We start from the raw sequence: 24,035 nt of genomic DNA, 5'->3' as shown, positions 1-24,035 counted from the left end.
AGCATGGTGCTCCGTTTGCCTGAATGGCCTCAGCAACATTTGTTGGTTAACTGAGATCAGGAAGGCCCTGCCATTTTGAGTGAGTCTTGCCTCATGGCAGAATTCTCGTCTGTTGCTGTGGCATTTTGAGGTACTTGTGTTACTGGTAGATGGATGGAAGCTTTCAATATCAAGACCACCCTGCAAGGAGCTCTGGATGCACACTGGTGCTCAATGGCATGAGGTTGAATTGACCCTCCCTACTTACTAAGATGAATTCCTGGGCATTAATATTTCCCTGGTATTGCACATTGTGTGTCAGGAGCTTGGACTGTTATGGCTTCTGGCTACTGGTATGACGGTGCTCAAACCAGTTGGTGCCACATCACCAGATGACTGATGTCCAAGCATGCTGGCACTGAGGGTGACAAAGAAATAAAAGCTCGGATTACTAATGTGTTATATTGCTTGCTTTCTTGGAATTAATTAACTTCCTGCAGAACTGGTGTCTATCTCGGAGCTGAGAGTTGACACTCAGTAAAGTGTCATGTCCTTTAAGTTGGTGCAGATGTCATTTCTGGCAGGTTCACAACCATGAGAATCTCTCCATCTGTGTTTTTGTTCTTAACTTTAAAACGTGCATGCAGGTCAGAGTTTTGAAATTGTACATCTTCTCTACCCTTCTGCTATTTCAGTTCCTTTGTGTGGTTATGTATACCAACTGCACCTGTAGCAGACATTCTTGACAAATGACAGGATAAGATTCACGAGGCATGCAGTCACTTTGGTTAAAAGAAGAGTGAATGATCAAAGTGCTGCTCTAAACTGATTGCTTGTCCCTTATTTTGTTACACTGGGTAGTCATTATTTTAAAGACAGCAGGATTGAAAATTCCTTCATACTCTCACCTCTGTTTTGGATGTGCTTTATGTCACTGACTCTTCATTTGATATACAAATGAGCAGACTGACAAAGCTGATATATATATTGCTTTCAAGACTTATAGCTGATAAAAACTTTTCTCAGTGATGGATAAGTTCTGCAACTCACCATATGGAAGTTCAAAGCTAGGGTAATCCCAGTTAAAGTATCATATAGCTTATGTCTTAGTCACCTCACCAAATCTGTATTTTCGATTAAACCTTCAAAATGATATTTCTCATTTCCCAACTCAAACCAAATCATATGAACCCATATACCATAACCTACATTAACCACATTATAAAAAGTTTTTTAAAATTTTATTCTCATGAATTGCCTGTCCCTAATTGCCCAGAGATCAGTTAAGAGCCAAACACATTGCTGTGAGTCACATGTAGACCAGAGAAGGTGAGGATGACAGTTTCCTTTCCTAGACAACATCAGTGAACTTGACAAGTTTTTCCTAACAATCAGCAATGGATTTGTGGTCATCATAGCACTCTTAATTTCAGGTTTTTATTGAACCTTAGTCTCCTGAACATTCCTTGAGTCTCTGGATTAACAGTCCAGCAATAATGTCAGTAGGTCGGCACCTCTTAGTTTAGGAGCTTGTCATAATTTCAGTTCTCCCTGCTTGTAACTTCCCCCAACCCTCCCATCCTCTGAGATTTTTGTGCTATTTGGCCTCTTGTTCATCTCCACCTTTCTTTACTCCATCATTGATTATGATATCTTTAGCTGATGATGACCTAAGTTTATGAATTCTCTACCTAAATCTCTCTTTATATCTTCTTTACCTCACGAGACACAGCTCAAAAAACTTACTTTTGTCAAACTTCTGATAAGCTATATTAATATCTCCTGCTGTGGCTAAGTGTCAATTTTTGTTTGACTGTATTGACTGTATTCCTGCAAAGTACCTTGGATGTTTAATTATGTTGAAAGAGATATACAGGTGCAATGTTTTTAAAGTAAAGAAGTGCAGGAAATTTGTCTTCACCCTGACCTTCACGGTCAATCCAAAATTTGCATTTTATTTTGCACCCTATCCCAATGTCGTGCTTATAATTTAAGGAATGTACGAGATCTAACTCTTTTATAAATCCTACCATCATATATCTCTAAAACGTCACCACACTGTTGATGGAGTCAAGTCTGAAAAGTCACATTTCTTTTTGATAAGCATGAGATTAAACTTTTTTTTCTTTTATGCAGCCTGTAGGATTCAAATATCTTTTTTTGTGGTCAGTGACTAGATCTGAACCCTTTTCTGAAGAATGTAGTCTGATTAAAATCTGTAAAATTTAAGCACATCTTTCTTTGACCCATCTTCCACTACTTTGCCAATCCTGTTGAATACAATAAACTCCAAACAAATTATAAACAAATGCATGTCAAAGCATAAACATAATTGACAGTGTCAAGGACCTAGAGGTTTTATATCACGTTATAGATTCATTCTGTCCTTGAGGAATGTTGCAAAATGATCTTAACAACAGCCAGTTCTTGGTATTTTAAAAAATATCAATTAAGTCCCAGTAGGTGAAAATAAATTCTGAACAATATTTTACATACTACATTAGTGTGGAATTTTCTTGCACTTGAGGTGGTGGGTTAAGAGGGGAATGTGGCAACTTCTCAGGACAGTAGTCCAACATGTCCCCACTGCTGTTGATGTTTACCAGAGGGGTTATGTTTCTAGATATGAATTGTGCTTGCTGGGAGCAGGCAGACAATTGAGCCTGTTAAGAAACCAATTCATACTTATTTTCTGGAGGTTTTTACAATTTTTCAAGGACACTTATGAGGGGAGAGGTGTGCAGGGTACATCTAGAGGAATACAATCCTGCTGTCCTTCACTGTCTCAATGACTACAGGATATTTTTGCTTTAGTTCGGCCACAGCTGGAATACTGTGTCAAATTTTGGGTGCAATACATCTGGAAGGAAGTCAAGGCCACAGAGAGGGCAGAAGAAGATTAACTAGGTCACTAGCATAATGCAAGACATGACTTCAATTACCTGGAGAAATTGAGGTTGTTAGCCTTATAGCATAGGTTGTGAAGAGAAGATTTAATAGAGGTTATTCATGGTCACTTGGAGACATTCTTGTGATTGTTCCACAGGAGAGGGAGCCCATGGGCTGCTGTGAGTCAATGGAGGCATGACCCTGATTGAAACTCATTTCCAAATATGAGGTGAGCATTGCAAAACAGATAGACCCTAAGGATTAACTGATCTTTTACTCCAACATTGCATTCTGCAGGTAGGCCTGTCAGTCCTTGTCAGCATTGCCCTAGTGAAAGTTTATATATCTGACAGTTCAGTAACATATCACTGATCTCATGTAGCAGTCATAGAATCATAGAATAGTCACAGCACAGTAAGAGACTTGGCCCCATTATGACCATGTCAGCTCTTCACGAGAGCAACTCATTAAACTCTTCAAAATTGTGAGGAACTTGTTTGGTGGAAGGAGAAACAGCTTATACTGACAGATGAGCCAATCACCAGAGCACATATATTAAAAACTAATGAGGAAAGAACCAGAAGCAGGGTTTTTTTTTAATTCTCGGGGTGGTTAGGAATGTACTGCTGGGATTGTTGGTACATTCCAAGTTTTTTATCCTCTTTTCCTTCCTGCTACTTTCAAACCTTTGTTTCCCATTATACTGTTTCCTTTCTCTCTTCTCTTTGCTTCTTTGATCCTTTGCTCGCACTATTTAGTTGAAAATCTTCATTTCTTCACTAGTTATATGGTTTGCAAGGACACTGACCCCAGCACAGATCAGGTAGAGACAGTCCCAATGATTCAGTCCCACTTTCCAGATCACTGGTGCCAGTGGCTCATGAACAAGAATCCACTTGTCCCACATTAGCCTTTGAGTTTTGCATTAATCTCTAATTTTGTGTACCTTATGTTAATTTGCACGCAGCTCAGATAATATTGGATGTAGGTTTGCTCGCTGAGCTGGAAGGTTTGTTTTCAGATGTTTCGTCACCATACTAGGTAACATCTTCAGCGAGCCTCCAGATGACGCACTGGTGGTGTAGCCAGCTTTCTATTTATATGTTTGGGTTTCCTTGGGTGATAAAACGTCTAAAAATGAACCAGCCAGCTCAGTGAGCAAACCTACATCCAGAATCTCAACCTGAGCTACAAATCTTCTCAAAACTCGCTAGCTCAGATAATAATTCAGAGATTATACATTTTAAATTCTGCTTTTCAATGTAGTGAATAACTCTGCATATTCTCTATGTAGAACCTCTTTCCTATTTCTACCTATGACATTGGTGCCCACATAGACCACAATCACTGGATCCTTCCCCTTTCCCATTATACCATAAGTTCCTTTCCAGTTCTGAGTTGTCCTGAATCTTGGAGCGAGTCACAAACACAATTTTCCAGACTCTTGCTTTTTGACATATGGAACAGTGTCAATCCCCCTCACTATACTATCACCTACTAATACTACCATATTCCTTTGTCAACCACCCCCCCCCACCCCACCCAATTGAATGACTTCTACATCCACTGTGCAAGTCCTGTTTTCATCCAAACAGGTTGAGAGAATCTCGAGCCTATTGGACAATGGTAGAATCCATGCCTTTCCAATATGTCTACACTCTGTGTTCCATAATTTGCTTCATTTGCATTCCTGCAGCGGTGTGTCAGCCTCCTGGTATAAAGAATCCAGCTAACTTCCTCCTCCCTGATGGGTTGCAGTATCTATAGTTCAGCCTCCAATTCAACACTCTCAACCAAAGTCATTTGAACTTCAAACACTTACCACTAATGTGTTTACCCTGAGCCACAAGGTTTCCAGGAGTTCCAGTATGCTACTGCCTGGACATGTCATCTGAGCTAGGAGAAAGTGAGGACTGCAGATGCTGGCGACCAGAGTTGAAAAATGTGGTGCTGTAAAAACACAGCAGGCCAGGCAGCATCCGAGGAGCAGGAGAATCGACGTTTTGGGCATAAGCCCTTCTTCAGCTCCTGCTCCTCAGATGCTGCCTGGCCTGCTGTGTTTTTCCAGCACCACATTTTTCAACTCATGACATCTGAGCTGTCAGCCTTTGTGAGTTTTAATTATTTATTTGCACCATTTGCTTATATATGTGCCTTTTATACAGTTAACTTTGTCATCATTTTGTATTGGAGAAAATGATGACTGCAGATGCTGGAGATCAGAGTTGAGAATGTGGTGCTGGAAAAGTGCAGCAGGTCAGGCAGCATCTGAGGAGCAGGAGAATCGACCCGTTTTGGGCATAAGCCCTTCATCATTTAGAATACTATGTCAAAATGTACAAAAGATCATAACCGCTTACCAAGCATTTTCTCTATTGTACAGCAAGCAACAATTCTAATCAACTCCAATGGATCTAGCTGCCTCTGACCTCCTGCTTCATGGCCCTCACCTAGCCTCCTTCTCATATGTAAGATTCTGTGAGGGCTTGACAGGGTAGGCATTTCTCTTCATACGGGAAATCTAGATCTTGGAAGTAAAGTTCAAAATAAGGGGTCTCCCATTTATCAAGTGATGAGAAGGAGGTTCCTTCTAGATGGTCATGGTGTTTGTAATTCCCTACACTAGAGGGGAATGGAATTTGCATTACAGAATGTATTGATTTCTGATCAACAAGAGAATCAAGAGTTATGGAGAATAAACAGCAAAGTGGAGTTAAGGCTACAAACTAGATCAAGCAAGTACTCACTGAGTGGTGGAGTAACCTTGTGCATCCAATTGGCCTACTGCTTCCCCTATTCCTTATGTTTTGTTAAATCTGCTTTTAGCTAATTTTTTATTTATCCATGGGATGTGGGTGTCACTAGCTAGGCTAACATTTATTTTCCATCCCTAACTGCGCAGAGGGCACTTGAGTCAACCACATCGCCGTGGGTCTGGAGTCACATGTAGGCCAGACAAGGTAAGGATATCCTTAAAGGACATCAGACTTTTCCAACAATCGACAATGGTTTCACGGTCATCATTAGACTCTTATTTCCAGATTATAATTGATTTTGGCATGGCAGGATTCGAACATAGGTTCCCACAACATGATCTGAATCTATGGATTAATAGTCTACCAATAATACCGACATGACTGTTACAAGATCAGTCAGCTGGATATCATTGAATATGAGTTCCCAGATTGGGGCTGTTAATCTGGTCCAATCAGGCAGCCTTGGCTGACGGTTAAGAACTGGAGTGTCAGACATCCTATTCACTCTGAGAGCTGGCTCTGCAGCAGCTGGGTCAGCATCAAGGGCTCTTCATCTGTAAAGAAAGGGTGACTTGGTAACAGGATACCGGCCTCTGTGGAGTTATTTCAAATACGACGAGGCCATCGCCTACTGTTTTGGCTAGTTGCAGCAACACTCCAAATATTAGCTGTTCCATGTTAAAGGACATACCAATATGTATTATTTTCAGGAAACTTTGTGAAGACTTGTGAAAAATTATAGGATATAGTTCAATGCAGTCTGATGAATTGGCACCTCTGATAAATAGTGGTAGCAGCATATAGCATCCACTGGTTACAAAGCAATAATTCACCAAGCTTTATTTGACAACACCTTCCAAAAACCATCCATCCTGTTCGGAAGATGGGTAAGAGGAGCTAAGGAACACTACTACGTGTGTGGGTACCCCTTCAGTTACACAGCATTCCGACTTAGACCTGTTTCAATATTTGTTCATAGAGGTTGAGCCAGAAACTTGGAATTCCCTTCTCTAGCAGTATTTGCTGCAAGTGCACCTAAAATACATGGAATAGAGCAGTTCAAGAAGGCAGATTATCCCACCATCTCAAGGCCAGTTATGGAAGGACAAGAAATGCTGGCTGTGACAGTGATGTTCACATCCCAGATACAATTTAAAGAGTGTTTCTCTACCCTTTAAAGTCTATCAAACACGAGATTAGTCCATTTTCATTTTTATAGAACATTTATTTAACCTTTCGCACTGGAATGAAATTAATTATTTATACAATTTGAAAAGACAAATCTAAACCTCAAAAATTCTTCATTTTTAAAAATTAAACTTTAAGATTATATTTATATGGATTAATAACAATTCAGTTTGAAAATCTGCAGGCAATTTAAACTACAAGAGTAATTTTACATGAAAGAATAGCATTTTATTTGCTCATGTCAAATATCAATTTGATGACAAATATAAAAATCTCAGTACTACAAAATCAATCAGAATTTTAAAATGAACCTATTTATTATTTTCCCCCATAGTTGACAAGAGTTTCAGGCAAGAGCAATCTCAGACTGCAGACGGTTCTCCACACTCCGATGAATCTCTTTTGGTCTAAAGTGAAAGAAAACATTTTATCAAACTGGGCATCAGCAAATAGTGATTTAACAGCAATCAACAATTTTGAAAACCTAATTTCACATGTAGTTCTTATGCAATTACTAAACCTAACTTTAACTCTACATGACAAAAGGAAACAGGATGGATGGACAGCTAAAATAGTAGCTTCCCACTTAGAGTCATAGAGTCATAGAGATGTACAGCACAGAAACAGACACTTTGGTCCAACTCATCCACGCCGACCAGATATCCCAACCAAATCGAGTCCCACCTGCCAGCACTGGTCCATATCCTTCCTATTCCTATATCCATTGAGATGCCTTTTAGATGTTGCAATTGTACCAGCCTCCACCACTTTCTCTGGCAGCTCATTCCATACACGTACCACCCTCTGAGTGAAAACATTACCCTTAGGTCTCTTTTATATCTTTCCCCTCTCACCCTAAACCTGTGCCCTCTAGCTCTGGATTCCCTGACCCCAGGGAAAAGACCTTGTCTATTTATCCTATCCATGCCCCTCAGTGATTTTAGAAACCTCTATAAGGTCAACACTCAGCTCCAATGAAAACAGCCCCAGCCTATTCAACCTCTCCCTATAGCTCAAATCCTCCAACCCTGACAACATCCTTGTAAATGTTTTCTGAACCCTTTTAATTTCACAACATCTTTCCAATAGGAAGGAGACTAATATTGAACACAGTATTCCAACAGTGAACTAACCAATGTCCTGTACAGCCACAACATGATCTCCCAACCCCTGTACTCAATACTCTGACCAATAAAGGAAAGCATACCAAACGCCTTCTTCACCATCCTATCTACCTGTGAATCCACTTTCAAGGAGCTATGAACCTGCACTCCAAGGTCTCTTTGTTCAGCACCACTCACTAGGAACTTACCATTAAGTGTATAAGTCCTGCTAAGATTTGCTTTCCCAAAATGCAGTAACTCACATTTATCTAAGTTAAACTCTCATCTGCCATTTCTCAATCCATTCACTCATCTGATCAAGATCCCATTGTAATCTGAGGTAACTTTCTTCGCTGTCCACTACACCTCCATATTTGGTGTCATCAGCAAACTTGTTAACTATACCTCTTATGCTCACATCCAAAGCATTTATATAAATGATGAAAAGTAGTGGACCCAGCACCGATCCCTGTTGCACTCCACTGGTCACAGGCCTCCAGTCTGAAAAACAACCCTCCACCACCACCCTCTGTCTTCTACCTTTGAGCCAGTTCTGTATCCAAATGGTGAGTTCTCCCTGTATTCCATGAGATCTAACCTTGCTAATCAGTCTCCCATGAGGAACCATGTCGAATGCCTTACTGAAGTCCACAGACAGTAGCTTCACTTTGACTCATTCCTGGAATGAAGGGCTTATTTTCCGAAGAAAAGGTAGTTTACGTCTATCGCCCATTGGAGTTTTGATTAATGTTAGCTGATCTTATTGAACCATATAAAATCTTGAGAGGGTTGGATAGAGTGGATACCTGCTGGTTGTTCTCTTTATGGACGGAGACTAAAATTATGGGAAATAAAATTATATCTCCCTACCCTAACTTCTGCATAAAAACCAACATTTTCCTAGCTACCATCAGTTCTAAGGAAGGGTCACTGGACTCGAAATGTTAACTCTGATTTCTCTTCTCAGATGCTGCCAGATCTGCTGAGCTTTCCCAGCAACTTCTGTTTTGTTTCTGATTCACAACATCTGTAGTTCTATTGGTTTTTATTTAATATTTAACTCACTGCCACATCTCTTCTTGGCATGCCAACCTTAAAGAAGTTCTACTCCTCTCTCCAACGGAATTTCCATTCCAATCTTTTTTTCTTTTCCACTGACATTAATTTCACTGTCACTCCTGGTGTTTTGACCAGGTATTTGTTAAAACTCATTTCCACAGCCACATCACATTCCCCAGTGATTTCCTCCGGCTCAGATTCATCCCATGTGGATTCCAACTGCAGTTTCATCGCTCCTACTTTGAATCCACCTAGGATCACAGGTATCTCCATCATGTTCAATGTTCCACAGACAGCTGCTCTTGCCACATCCCGAGACCCACACTCAGTGCCATGCACCATCACATGCACACTCTCGACCTCTCTCTCCAACAGCATCATAACACGCTGGCTCAGGGCCGCACCACTCTGCAGTTCCATTTCATCCTCCGGCTCATTCACCGTGCAAATAAGAAACAATTTATTTTCCTTTTAGGCATTAAGATGTACAAGATGCAACAGCTCAGGGATACCCATGGCCCTCTGGAATCTTCCTCCCTTCCCCTTTCCTCTGACTCCATCCCCTCTCCCAACCCCACCTCCTGTCAGATATTCACCATCCCTCCTAACCTTCTGCTCTCCGATGCTCAACGTACTGCACTCAGCAAAGATCTCAGCTGTATCCCTCTGCGTCCCCACATTAATGAATTTCGGGCACAACATGATGTTGAATTCTTTGTCCATCATCTTCGCCTCTGTGTCCATTTCTTTGGACAAGAATCCTCTCCCCATTCCACTGAGTCCTTTGCCCAGCTCCAACACTCTCCCTCTACCTGGACCCCTCCCTCCGGCCTTTTACCTGCACTTGACTTGTTTATTGAGAACTGTCAACGTGACATTGGTCGCCTCAATTTCTCTGCTTCTCTCTCCCAATCCAGCCTATCTCCCTCTGAACTGACTGCACTCTTTGCACTTAGATCCAATCATGACGTTGTTAGTAAACCTGCCAATAAGGGTGGTGCTGCTGTAGTCTGGCATACTGACCTCTACATTGCAGAGGCTGAGTGTCATCTCTCAGATACCTCCTTCTGTCAATTTCATTGTGTCAACTACAGTCACTGACCTCATTTCATCTGGTGAGCAGCCCCTCACTGCCTCCAAGTTGATAGTCCCCCAGCCCCACCACAGCTCAATTCTACCTCTGCCTGAAAATCCAAAAACAGGCCTGCCCGGGCAGACCCACTGTTTCAGCATGTGACTGCCCCACAGAACTCATCTCTTCCTGTCTTGACTCAGTCTTTTCTCTCCTGGTCCAGTCCCTGCCCACTTACATCTGTGATTCCTCTGACACTCTATGCCTTTTTTGGAATTTCCAGTTTACAGGCTCCAGCCGCCTCCTCTTTACTAGGATGTGCAATCCCTTACCACATCCATCCCACATCAGGATGGTCTCAGGGCTCTCCGCTCTTCCTGAAGCAAAAACCCAAACTTTCCCCACCCATCACCACCCTCCTCTGCTTGGCTGAGCTCATCCTCACCCTCAACGTCTGTTTTAACTCCTCTCATTTTCTCCAGGTCTGAGGGTGGCCATGGGTATTTGCATGGACCCCAGTTTTTTTTAGATTACTTACAGTGTGGAAACAGGCCCTTCAACCCAACAAGTCCACACTGACCCTCTGAAGACCAACCCACCCAGACCCATTCCCCTACATCTACCCCTTCACCTAATACTATGGGCAACTTAGCATGGTCAATTCGCCTAACGTGCACATTTTCTTTTGGACTGTGGGAGGAAACCGGAGCACCCGGAGGAAACCCACGCAGACAGGGAGAATGTGCAAACTCCACACAGACAGTTGCCTGAGGCGGGAATTGAACCCGGGTCTCTGGCGCTGTGAGGCAGCAGTGCTAACCACAGTGCCACTGTGCCACCGTGCTGCCCACAGTTATGCCTGTCTCTTTGTGGTGTGTGAGATACATTCCTTGTTCCAGTCCTATTCCAGCCCCCACGTACAACTCTTTCTTTGATATATCAATGATATCATCAGTGCTGCTTCTTTTTCTCATCCAGAATTGAAAAGGTTGATCATTTTCCAGCCCACCCTCACTTTCACCAGGCTATCTCTGACTCCTCCCTTCTCTTATCCGACACCTCATTTTCAATTTCTGGGGATAGACTGCTCACAGATTCCCACAGCTACCTGGACTATATGTCCTCATACCCTGCTTCCTGTAAAGACTCCATTCCATTCTCCCCGTTCCTCCATCTCCATATGTTCCAATGAGGCCACCTTTGACAAGACAGCCTTGGTTCTTCTTCAATCAAAGATTCCTTAACATCATTGTCAACAGGACCCTCAGCCAGGTCTGACCCATCTCCTGCACTTCCACCCTCACTCCCTCTCCTCCCTCCTGCAGCAGTGATAGAGTACCCCTTGACCTTACCTACCATCCCACCAGCATCCACATCCAGGAGATCATCAGGTGCCATTTCCGCCACCTCCAGTGAGATGCCACCATTAGACACATTTTCCCCTTCCCTCCCTTATCCTTAGGGACTGTTCCCTTTGGGTCACGCTCGTCCGCTTTTCCTTCACTCCCAACACCCCATCACAGCCCCATGGCAACTTCCCCTGCAAAGGTGTAACACCTGCCGATTTATCTCCTACCTCCTCAGTATCCAAGGGCCCAAGCATACCTTCCAAATGATGGAGCACTTTACCTGGACTTCACACAATCCAGTCTGCTGCATTCACTGCTCTCAATGTGGTCTCCTCGACATTGGAGAAACGAAGCATAGATTGGGTGAGCACTTCACAGAACATCTACGTTCTGTCTGCAAAAAACACCCTGAGCTTCCAGTTGTCTGCCACTTTAGCACACCGCCCTGTTTCCTGGTCAACATTTCTATCTCAGGCTTGCTGCAATGTTCCCGCAAAGCTCAGTGCAAGCTGGAAGAACAACACCTCATTTTCCACTTGGGAACTCTGCAGCCTTCTGGACTCAATATTGAGTTCAATAATTTTAGGGCTTGACCTCCCCTTTGTCGGAGCCCCCGACCCTACACACCAGGTCTTGTTATCATGTAGTCTGCCATTCCACACTACCTGTTGTTAGCCACTAACAGTTTGCAGTAACAGCTACTCAGCTAGATCATTACCCACTCTTTTGTCTATCCAATTCTTCTTCTCTCTCTTTGGGCTCTATCCCCACCTATCGCTTACTTCTTATCCCCTCCCCCACCCTATTTTCTGCATATAAACTGAAAACATCCCAGGTACCATCAGTTCTGAGGAAGGGTTACAAAATGCTGGATCCAAAATGCTAACTCTGATTTCTCTGCACAGATGCTGCCAGACCTGCTGAGCTTTTCCAGAAACTTCTGTTTTTGTTTCTAAAATTATGGGACATAGTATATGAATAAAAGGTCACCCCTTTATTACAGAGATTTTTTTTTCTCTCTCAGAAGTAGCTAGCTTGTGGAATTTTCTTCCCCAGAAAGTAGTGAAGGCTAGGTCTTTATATTTATTTAAGGCTGACATAGACAAAGGAGCCTTGAGTTATGGATTGTAGAGAACTATGTGGATATGAGACCACATCAGCTGCAATCATATTATAGCAAGCTTGAAGTACCAAAAAAACCCATTCCTGCTCCTAAGTCCTACATTCCTCTGTTCTTACAATATAATTGAATTACATACTTTGAAGGACCTTGACGGACAATAGCAGCCGCTTCATTAGAACACCACCTGTACATTCCCTTCAATCGATCATAGCAATAACTCTTCACACTCACTGGTCAAAATTCTAAAACCACCTCTTGAGCAAAACTGAGGGTATGCTTACATCATATGGAAACAATGTTTTAAGAAGGTGTATTACCACAACCTTTTAGGTAAGCCGTTTAAGATTGAGATGAGGAAATACTTGTTCACCCAGAGAGTGGTGAATCTGTCAAATTTGCTAGCATAGAAAGTAGTCAAGGCTAAAACATTATATAATTTCAGGAAGGAATGGGATATAGCATTTGGGATTAAAGGGATCAAATGGTACTGTAGAAAAGTAGGAACAGGTTATTGGATGATCATCCATGATCATAATGAATGGCAGAGCAGGCTCGAATGGCTGATTAGCCCACTCCCACACCTATTTTCTTTGTTTCTCAATTGCAGTTAGGAATGGGCAATAAATTGCCAGCAATGCTCATATCACTTGAACATTTTTTTAAAAAATGGGTCATGTGCCCACTAATCAGTACTATTCCATAGGACCTTTGCTTTGTATTTCTTCATTTGTTGCTGCCTAATAAAGTAACAGTTTAAATTCCAATTACTAAAATTACATAAAAGATAATTAAATGGAAGAATTATAAATTGAGGTTGAGTTAAGTTTAAATATGGAGTAGAAATCCACAAGGCCATGTTACATCTGAGGTGTAGTGGCAATCTGAAGTGCATATCTTAATGTTGTATGTTAGAACAGAATCTTACACACTTTGGCTCAGACACAGTTGAAGGAGCTTTGAGCCAATATGGTCATATTACCCCACGTGAGGCACAATGTAAAGTATGGAATATGGTGTTAATTGAATAAATGACATTTCACATGGGAATCTGTGACTTCTCACCAGTGTTTTAAGGATTAAGTTTTACTCAGTTTATCTTACGTATTATATGAATAGTCTTTATTATTATGTGTTCCTGAATGTATGAATTTATTTTTCATGTCAGGCAGGGAAACCACAAACAGGAGAGAGTCGGCAAATATGAGTCAGCAAGAGGGAGAGAGTTGACTTGCAGTAGAGTTGGTGACTGTGACAGTGTCAGTGAGCAGGAGAAGGTCAACCTTTGTAGAAAGTCCCCAAGCAGCTGAGAGTTGCCCAGCAGGAGTGAGTCACCCAGTGAGAGGGGCTTGTCCAGTGGGAAGGAATTGACAAGGGAATGAAAGTTGGTCTGTGTGGAAGTCAGCGAGCAATAGCTAAGTATTCAGAGTTAGCTGTTTCTTTTCTCTTTCTAAATATAGTGTAGTTAAACATTCTTCCATTTACAAATAGAAATTTAGACATGCTCAATATTTAAACTTAAAAGATAAAATGTGTAAAAATGTTATTTTTTTCTGATGGGAAATGTTCCTAGAGAACATAGCAACAGCTTTTACACTGGTTATAATTTGATTTGCATGAAGTGTTTCACATAAATGACCTCCGTGTTGGACAATGAGCAACAAAATCCCACAGCCTGATGCATGGGCACTAGCCAAATATATTCCTCTTCTAACTCATTGCTTTCTGGAATCAGTTGACCATCCATGGCCACCCTCGCTCTTCCACATTGCACAGGCAGTGCACTCTAAAAACACAGACTTGCACTGTAGAGTGCTCCAGCAACCAATGTTTCCTTTAAGCTGCGTGGATGTCTGCATGTGGTGTTGGTCCAATGTTCCACACACTATGTATGTCAACTTTAACATCCGGTTCTCGAAGTCACTGCTGTGCATGGACCTCAGAGATCTGCATAGTTGGAATGAAAATTAGAGGGAGCTTTGCCAACACTTGCATTGCAGGGCTGCAGCAAGGACACTTTATGCACAGGGACAGGTACTCAGCTCTCAGACTGCACCCAGCTGCATCTCAGGGATGCTCAGATGTTGTATTAGTGCCTACTTGTTTGCTCACAGCATGCTGGTAAAAACAATGACTGCAGATCCTGGAAACCAGATTCTGGATTAGAGTGGTGCTGAAAAAGCACAGCAGTTCAGGCAGCATCCAAGGAGCAGGAAAATTGACGTTTCAGGCAAAAGTCCTTCATCAGGAATAGAGGCAGAGTGCCTGCAGGGTGGAGAGATAAATGAGAGGAGGGTGGGGGTGGGGAGAAAGTAGCATTGAGTACAATAGGTGAGTGGGGGTGGGGATAAAGGTGATAGGTCAGGGAGGAGGGTGGGGGAAGGTAGCAAAGAGTACAATGGGTGAATGGGGGTGGGGATGAAGGTGATAGGTCAGGGAGGAGGGTGGGGGAAGGTAGCAAAGAGTACAATGGGTGAATGGGGGTGGGGATGAAGGTGATAGGTAAGAGAGGAGGGTGGAGTGGATAGGTGGAAAGGAAGATAGGCAGGTAGGACAAGTCATGGGGAAGCTGCTGAGCTGGAAGGTTGGAACTGGGGTGAGGTGGGGGAGGGGGAAATGAGGAAACTGGTGAAGTCCACATTGATGCCCTGGGGTTGAAGTGTTCCGAGGTAGAAGATGAAGCGTTCTTCCTCCAGGCGTCTGGTGGTGAGGGAGCGGCGGTGAAGGAGGCCCAGGACCTCCATGTCCTTGGCTGAGTGGGAGGGGGAGTTGAAATGTTGGGCCACAGGGCGGTGTGGTTGATTGGTGCGGGTGTCCCAGAGATGTTCCCTAAAGCGCTCTGCTAGGAGGTGTCCAGTCTCCCCAATGTAGAGGAGACCGCATCGGGAGCAACGGACACAATAAATAATATTAGTGGATGTACAGGTAAAACTTTGATGGATGCGGAAGGCTCCTTTGGGGCCTTGGATGGTGGTGAGGGAGGAGGTGTGGGTGCAGGCTTTTGCTTTTCCAGCACCACTCTAATCCAGAATCACAGCATTCCTGCCTTGCCTCGCCAATTAGTGAAGTTACACAACCAGTTAACTTGCCTTGCTGCTGAGCAGTGCTTAGTGGGGGAGGGGCACACCTTGCTACATGGCAGTATGCTATCTCAATCTCATGTCTGTTGCATGTTCTAATAGTATATATGGCAAATACACTGCAAGTGCAGCAAAAGGCAGCCAAGTATCCAACACTTAGGGGTGTAGTCAAGATTTACAAGGATGTTGCCAGGGTTGGAGGACTTGAGCTATAGGGAGAGGCTGAACAAGCTGAGGCTGCTTTCCCTGAAGCATCAGAGACTGAGGGATGACCTTATAGAGGTTTACAAAATTATGAGGGGCATGGATTGGGTAAATAGACAAAGTCTATTCCATGGGGTTGGGGAGTCCAGAACTAGAGGGCATAGGTTTAGGGTGAGAGGGGAAAGATTTAAAAGAAACCTAAGGGGCCACTTGGTCACACAGAGGTTGGTACATGTATGGAATGAGCTGCCAGAGGAAGTGGTGGAAGCTGGTACAATTGCAACATTTAAGAGACATTTGGGTGGGTATATGAATAGAAAGGGTTTGGAGGGATATGGGCCGGATGCTGGCAGGTGGGACTAGATTGGGTTGGGATATCTGGTCGGCATGGACGGTTTGGATCGAAGGGTCTGTTTCCATACTGTACACCTTTATGACTCTATGACTCTAGTCCTCAATCATGTCCATTGAGGTACCCATTAGGGAATCCTGGCACAGTAAGTCAAAGACAATCTGCCATACTCATCAAGGCCACTGGACATGGTTAGGTGCCTTGTCAGGTGTGCATTTTGCACAGGCCTACAGAAAGTAAAAGGTGAAAGTATTTTATCAGACACCAAAACCTGGCTATCTTGAAATGATTACATATATTAACAAGGAAGAGAAATAACTTCTTGTCACTCAAAGTTTATATAGTAATGAATGGATATCTTGCCTGTGTTCACCAAAGATTTTGAAGAAAGAATCATTTTCTGCAGTAACTTTATTCTTTTCATTTCCTCTGATGCCAGTCATCCTCTTTCCTCTATATGTGGGCTGAATTTCCTGAGGCAAAACCTCAGTTTTCACAGCAACTGAATGTTCTTTGAAAGAAATCAAATTCTGAGATTAGAGAGAACATGTTTAACTAATTAAACAGTACATTTTACATTCAATATCCATTAAAATTAATACAGCAAACAATCCTCATGTTTTAATCCTTACAAGTTTAGTTGAAGTAAACACTGACTTTAAATTGGGGAAGATGTCTTTTTCTGACTCCAGGCAAAGAGTAACTAAAGAGCAGATTTTTCAATTATTCCTTTTTTGACTCCAAAATGATGGATAATGGGCATTGTACTGGCACAGTTTGTTTTATGCTGGAGAATGGAGCTACTGCAATCACTGTGAGGGAAGGTAGGGGAGATTTTAAGGGGAGCTTGTTTACTACATGTTATAGCCAAAGATTTTACAATTTTGATTATTATCAAAATATGAAACAGCAGGAGACAAGAGTAAACTTTCAGAACGACTTCCTGAGGAAGTGGATGGAAGGTACATTGTTCTCCTTGACTCAACTGACCCCTGCAAGACCCAGGGTGATATTTTAATCATCAAGTACTGTTCCCAACAAAGGATTGAAAACTACCTCCATTTTCGTACCTTGACTCATTGTTTGCACCAGTGCACCCAGGAAACCAGGCACTTCACTCTTTCACTAGTCCACACCATTGGCCACATTTTCTATCATCTCTTGGATTCCTCTTCCAATGCTCTATGACCCCAGTTCCACTCTATTCTCCCTCATCATTGACTCACCTATGCCAGTCTTAAGCCTCCTTATAAGCTGCTATTCTCCTACACCCCACTTCTGTTCAGCAGAGTTCAACAAGAATAATAGTTGAGCTCACACACAAAAGTACAAAGTCATCTGGTGGGGGCTTGCTACATTTAGAGATTTCTCATGCACTGCTGACTTTACGTTAAAGGTACAGCAAAATTTATTTAAGGGATTGTGGTAATGATTACTCATGACATGCAAAATGAGTTGGAACCTATCGCTTAATCTCTACAATTCAACCCACTATCAGGAATCAAAATTTTAGCCCTCATTGAGGTCAGTGAACCTACACACTGCATTTCCTTCTCTTGTAGGTCCCAAACTCATCATTCTGTCAATTGAGAAATTGTCAGACATATTTATCAGTGACATTGAATATCTTAAGAACTGTAAACTTTGTGATAAATTACAAGTTTATAATTGTTCCAACATCTGAATTTGAAAATAATATACTAGTTTTTAATCTCTTCCAGCATCTTGTGATGTTCTGAAACAGTTATTACAAATGTTGTCCTTCCTCCTAAGAATCATGAGGCTTTATTTCTCAATAATTGAAATAAATGATACTGGTGAAAATTTAATGATGTTTCTTTTACATGTCCCAAAAGTGTGGCCAAATTATAGGTGCAACCTGAAGCAGATAGAGGCGATTGAATCTCTCTGGCCAGAGATAAGGTCAGTTACCTCCTAACTTGATTCTTTACTTTTTTTATGGTGGTGAGTGACCGTCTCATTCCAAGGTTTTGGCTGTAAGTGTTCTAAAGAAGTGTCATATTAGACTTGAAGTGTTAATGACATGTTTTCCACAGGTGCTACCAGGTCTGCTGAGTTTTGCTCAACACTTTCTATTTTTATTACAAATTTCCAGCATCTGCAGTACTTTGCTTTAATTGTAGGCTATAAGCTTGTTTTTTACTGGTGCTCTGGTTTTGTTCAGGGGGTGAAAATATAGGATGTGCAGTAACTGACACTCCAATTATTTCTATAGTATGGGTGAGTCCCTTAGAATTTATCTATCTTGGACACATTTGGAATAGGAGACAGGATCTGGTATTGAATTGCTCACTCAAGATTCAAAGGAGACCAACCTTGCTACAAAGACCTACAATATTGTCCTTGTTTTCTCATGATGCCATTTTCCTAGCCTCAGGCACCTGCGCTCAATATTACACACACTGCATGACATATAGTAGTATTGTAGGGAGCAAACTTCGCATTATTTGTGTTATTGTCTAAAGGCTTTCCAAGTACAACATCAAAATGTCTGCCACCATTTTTAAAATTGCTAGAGATCAGAAACATTTTATTACATATGTAACAGCATCCTTATTTTTGGTCTAAACCAACACTGCCTCAACTACCTGAGTCATTCCTCTGAACACATACAATAAAACTCATTTTCTTCTAGTCCCTGATGAAAAATTACATTGCAATATTGCAGATACATCATAAAGTTCCTCAATTTGCAAGATATGACCAATCAGAGGAATGTAGTTTTCTGGAATGGTGAACTATGATACAGTACCCATATTTTGTTCTTTGCTGTTCTTCACATCCTTACGTTCTGAAAACCAATCATCAGCATAGCCAAAACTTAGCAACTTTTGCATGCTAACTGGTGGTTCCTTTCTGCGGGAAAATCTGTAACTTCGGAAAATCAAATACGAAATGTTTTTACCTTTAATTACAAATAATTACAATATAAAATATTGAACTCGGACATATATTATAAACTGTAGGTCATTGAGACTAATATATACATATTTCAGAAGACATTTTGGAAGTATTTATAAATAATCATGTCACAAAACAATATATATTTCAATCTATTTGACAGTATCACAAACAAATTCAATCATATTGTTACTTAATATCTTGCTGGATGCAAGTGAAATTCATCAATCTGCCACATGACTAATTATTTTCCATATTTATTGGGGAATAGATGAAATTTCAATCCAACCTTTTTGAAAACAGCTAATTCTAGAAACTAGATATTGATTCGTATTTGCATACACATAATGTTTAACTTTGACCACGTTAAAATTGTGGTTTACTAACATTTAATCTTTTTTTCCCTGTAAATCAACTGTTCATCATCACAGCAGACCAGCTGGATAGTCTATTCTATTGGAAGTGGCTCACACTCAGAACAATCCATTAGCTTTCCTCTGACATCCAGCCCAATTAGTGATATTTCTACTTGTGAGCAAGATCGGGGAAATGGTCATGGAATCATAGATCAATATCCTGCTGAACTATGCCAATGTGAGAGGATTTCTTCCAGCTGTAGACCTCTCACCATTATTGTATATTCATGAGAATAATTGTAGCCTTTGTGGAACAAACAATAATCAGTTCAACCTAACCAGTTTAGGTTGCACCCAATCTTTTCTCCTGTATATATTGGCATGGATGTTCTTTACTGCTTCCTATATACTCCATATGTACACCATTCAGCATGACTGAGTGGTAACACTTTCACCACTGAAAGTTCCTTCCCAAAAAAACTGTGGGTACTGGCCAATTGAAATTTTCAGATTTTTGTTAAGCAACAATGTCAATGAATATAGAATAAAAGCTGATAAATCAAACTGGACATGATCCAATTGAATGGAGGAAGAGTTTTAAGGGGCTTAATAGCCTTTCCTTTTCCCATATTCCTGTATACCACCTTTCACATTTTCCGTTTATCCCAAAGCATTAGACAGTCAATGATGCACTTCTGAAGTGTAGTCACTGTTGTAACATAGGGAAACTTACTAGCAAATTGATGCACAGGGACCTTCCACAACAGCTTTTTGGTGAATGTCTTGATAACTTGATAGTGGTTTTGGTGCAGGGATAAACAATGGCCAGGGCATCTCCCCTGTTCTTCACTGAATATCACTGTGGAATCTTTTACTGATACCTCACATGGTATAGTCTCAATTTTACTTCTCATTGGAAAGAAAGTACTTCTTAAAGTAAGACATCCTCTCTATTTTGCACTGAATATTAGCCTAGAATATATGCTCAAGTACCTGGAGTGTGACTTCAACCAATGACCATTTGACTCAGAGATGAGAGCATTATGACTAAGCCAATGTTGGAATTTGCTAAGTTCTTTCATTCCTTCTTTAATATTTTTTACAACCATTTAAGTGAAGAAATTTGTTTACAGAGCACTTTTAAAAAAATCATTGATGAAGGCTTGTTTCCACAATGCCCTGGCCAGCTGCATCACCTGCCCGAGGGATTTTGAAGCAACTCTATAGCATGTCACATGAATAAATTTCTCCTCTGTAAATCTGTTGTGTTTTCCATGATTCCTTTCTCGTTCAAACATTATCAAAGGTGCAGTTTTATATTTCCATATTGATATTAAAAATGTAGTAAGAAATACATTTAGATCTTTTGGAACTACAAAAGATCAGTTGGTCCAAATTTATTGAGACAAGATTTTCCATCTAAACACTCATACATTCCTATTTTCTGGTCATACAACAGTACATTCAGCTAACAGCAATATGGGTGAAGAGTGTATTAACAGGCAGGCTGCAAGAATGAGAAAATTGATAAACACTGACATGTGCCAAAAATTACACTAGACTCTTCCTCAAAAACATTTGTTCAGCCTCTTTCATGAATACAGTGTTCTGCTAAACTGAGTTTCTGCTAGGGCATGAACTATTAATACAAATAAACATGGTTATGCAATCAACAGGGAATGATAGTGTTCCCATGTTTATGTTAAGTCATCTACTTTACTGAGAAATAAGTCAACTGAACTTAAAAATCAACACCCTGAATGTCCAGAGGGCCATGCAGCCTCTATAACTATTTAGGAGTTGCCCCTGTTATGACTTTCATCCTTTACTTCACCAACATACCCGGTGACTCTGCCACTATTGATACATCATCAGCAATTGTTAGATGTGGGCCTGGAAACATTGCTCTGCCAGCTGCATGAGGAACTGTCCCACCTTCCTCTTTGCATCTTTCTTGTATACTTTTATGAGATGACAGTCTTTATTTTCAAAATGAGCCACCTTCATTTGGTGCACTTAACCCAGCAGATCCATCAACTACTACATTCTAAAGTTGTAGTATTGCCCAGATATCTCTGCAGTAACATTGTAAACAATCAATCAACTTTTAAATCACTGCTGCAACTTGCCCTTTAAAGGATTGGCTGCAATATTTAAAAACTGCTGCTGGATGTTATTATAGGTCAGGCTTTCTGTTTATTTTTCTTATGTGTTAATAGCTTTGAAAATTAGGAGGAGTGTTTTATGCAGTCTGCATCCAAAGCTATGTCCTGTGCCAGAAAGTATGCTAGCTAAAATATTGGCCTCTACAAATAACAACAGCAGAGGAATATTTAGAGTTTAAGATCTCAGAGATAATTAATTCATTTTTGTTCTTGAAATGTAAGCATTCCTGGCAAGACCAGAATTTAATCTAAGTCGCTAATTGCTCTTGAAAAAGTGGCCTGCTTTCTTGACCCATTGCTGGCTATGTGGTGTGTGTACATCAATAGTGTTGTAAGTGAGATGCTCCAGGTCTTTCACCGAGCAACAGAAATGGGGAACTGACACAGTTCCAAGTTAGCATGGCATGTGACTTGGGGGAACTTCGCAGACACTGGTGGTCCCAAGCCTGGTTGCTCTTGCCCATCTCGATGGTCGAGGTTGTGGATTTGGAAGGCACTGTTTGATGAATTTTGGTGACATGCTGCAGTGCATCTTGTAGATTGTACATACAGCAGCAACACTGCACTGGTGGCAGAGGGAGTGAATTTTTAAGGTGGTGAATCAAGTGGGCTGATTTGTCTTGGATTATGTCGAGCTTCTTCAGCATTGTTGGAGTTGCACTCATCCGGGCCAGTGGGCAGTATCCTATGACTGTCTTGACTTGTCCCTTATATCTTAGCCCAGTACCCTTCAAAATGATGTTTACAAACAATTCAGTTGAGGGGAAATTATTCTTGGCAATCTCAGTGATGAATATTGAACATGTTCATTTCTGAATTTCTCTGTCCACTAATCTAATCAAGATATTAAGAATATACCTCCATTCAAATACAGGCAGAGGATATATGAACATAAAAGTTAGGAGCAGGAGTAGGCCTTTCAGTCCTTGAGCCTGCTCTGCCATTTAACAAAATTTTGGCTGATCTGATTGTGGCCTCAAATCCACATTCCCACCTACCTCTGATAACCTTTGATTTTCTTGTTAGTCAAGAACTTATCTACTTTGTCTCAAAAATATTCAATGAATCTGCCTCCATCACTCTCTGGAGAAGAGAGTTCCAAACACTTACGACCCTCTGAGAGAAAAGATATCAGATCATGTGAACATGTTGAACATTATTCATCAATGTCATCTATAGTCATTTGTGCACTATAATCTGTTCTTTGGAACACAAAATTGAAAGACAACTATAAAAGTGCAAACCAAGCAACTGCTTTAGAAAAAAAATTGCTAAAACTTTGGCTCAATGCCAGAACAGACCTGCATTGAACAGCTAGTATACAAGACAGTAATATAGAATGAATTAAGACTAAGAAACATTTTAGCCTGTTTTTTAAAAATCCTTTAGTGCTTAACCCATTTTTGTCTGCCATTACAACAAATTTTCTCCACCAATATCCCCCAAATTTTCTTTCCCCCAAAACTGTAGGATGAAAATCTCTTGTGTGTTAAATTGTAAAGACTGAGAACACAGGCTGATCTCACTAATATAAGATAGGCAAGATTATAACTGAACAACAGGCTACACCTAAAGAACACATAGTTTGAACACAGGCGAAAGTGAGGGGCTGATGAAGGGCTTTTGCTGGAAACGTCGACCCTCCTTCTCCTCGGATGCTGTCTGACCTGCTGTGCTTTTCCAACACCACACTCTCGACTCTAATTTGAACACAGGCAAGGTATGTTACCATAAAGTAGATAGAGAGAACCAAAAAATTCAGGGCTCTCTGGATAATAAAAAACACAGGAATCAAAGTGAAGAAGAAAAGGTGCACCTGTAAGAAATGCCAGGTGGATAATATCTAACCTAAAACTGGCTGGTAACTGAAAGTTCAGAGGAGAAATGAAAAAATAAGAAAGCAAATAAAAGAAGCAGAGAGAAGAGAAGCTCCTGGAAGCTAATATAAAAGGGAATTTAAAAACCATTTGTAGACATTTGAATAGTAAAAAAGTGAAAAAAAGGAGGTACTGATGGACCAAAAAGGGGATTTACACACATGACTGAGATATTAAATTAATCCTTTCACGTTACATCAAGCATCTGTCTTTACCAAGGAAGAAGGTATTTGAAAGGACAGGGTGAAAGAGGTAGTAGTTCAGGCACCTGAGAGCTTGGAATTGGTAAGGAAGTAGCATTGTGCACAACATCTTTAAGTAAAATTGATAAGGCACCAGGACTGGATGAAGGAGACTAAAGTACTGCAATGTGACAAAAAGCATTCAAAAAAAGTGTAAAGCTAAGCCCAGCAACTACAGACCAGTCAATTTAACTTTAGGTGCTGGGAGAGCATTTTGAAACAATAATTAGAGTCATAGAGATGTACAGCATGGAAACACACCCATCGATCCAACTCATCCATGCCATCCTGAGATCCCAGCTCAATCGAGTCCCACTTGCCA

The 24,035-nt window shown here is 41.1% G+C and overlaps 1 protein-coding gene across 4 annotated transcripts in view; it reads right to left on the bottom strand.

Moving 5' to 3' along the window:
• Positions 1-6,966: 6,966 nt before the first annotated feature.
• c10h7orf57 (chromosome 10 C7orf57 homolog) overlaps positions 6,967-24,035 on the bottom strand; it is a 132,646-nt gene continuing 115,577 nt past the window's right edge. For 3 of the 4 annotated variants that reach the window (XM_072579392.1, XM_072579390.1, XM_072579391.1), the window contains exons 7-9: positions 18,925-19,046; positions 16,515-16,662; positions 6,967-7,219 (exon numbers count right to left, since the gene is read on the bottom strand). In XM_072579392.1, the coding sequence (XP_072435493.1) occupies positions 7,159-7,219; positions 16,515-16,662; positions 18,925-19,046 (331 nt within the window). In that variant the 3' untranslated portion in view covers positions 6,967-7,158. The remainder of the gene's footprint in view (positions 7,220-16,514; positions 16,663-18,924; positions 19,047-24,035) is intronic. The other variant, XM_072579393.1, reaches the window with a different exon arrangement.

Source organism: Chiloscyllium punctatum, chromosome 10 (genome assembly GCF_047496795.1).
Source record: "Chiloscyllium punctatum isolate Juve2018m chromosome 10, sChiPun1.3, whole genome shotgun sequence".
Lineage (NCBI taxonomy): Eukaryota > Metazoa > Chordata > Chondrichthyes > Orectolobiformes > Hemiscylliidae > Chiloscyllium > Chiloscyllium punctatum.
Note: the sequence above shows the minus strand (reverse complement) of the source record. Positions and strands in the feature narration are given on the sequence as shown.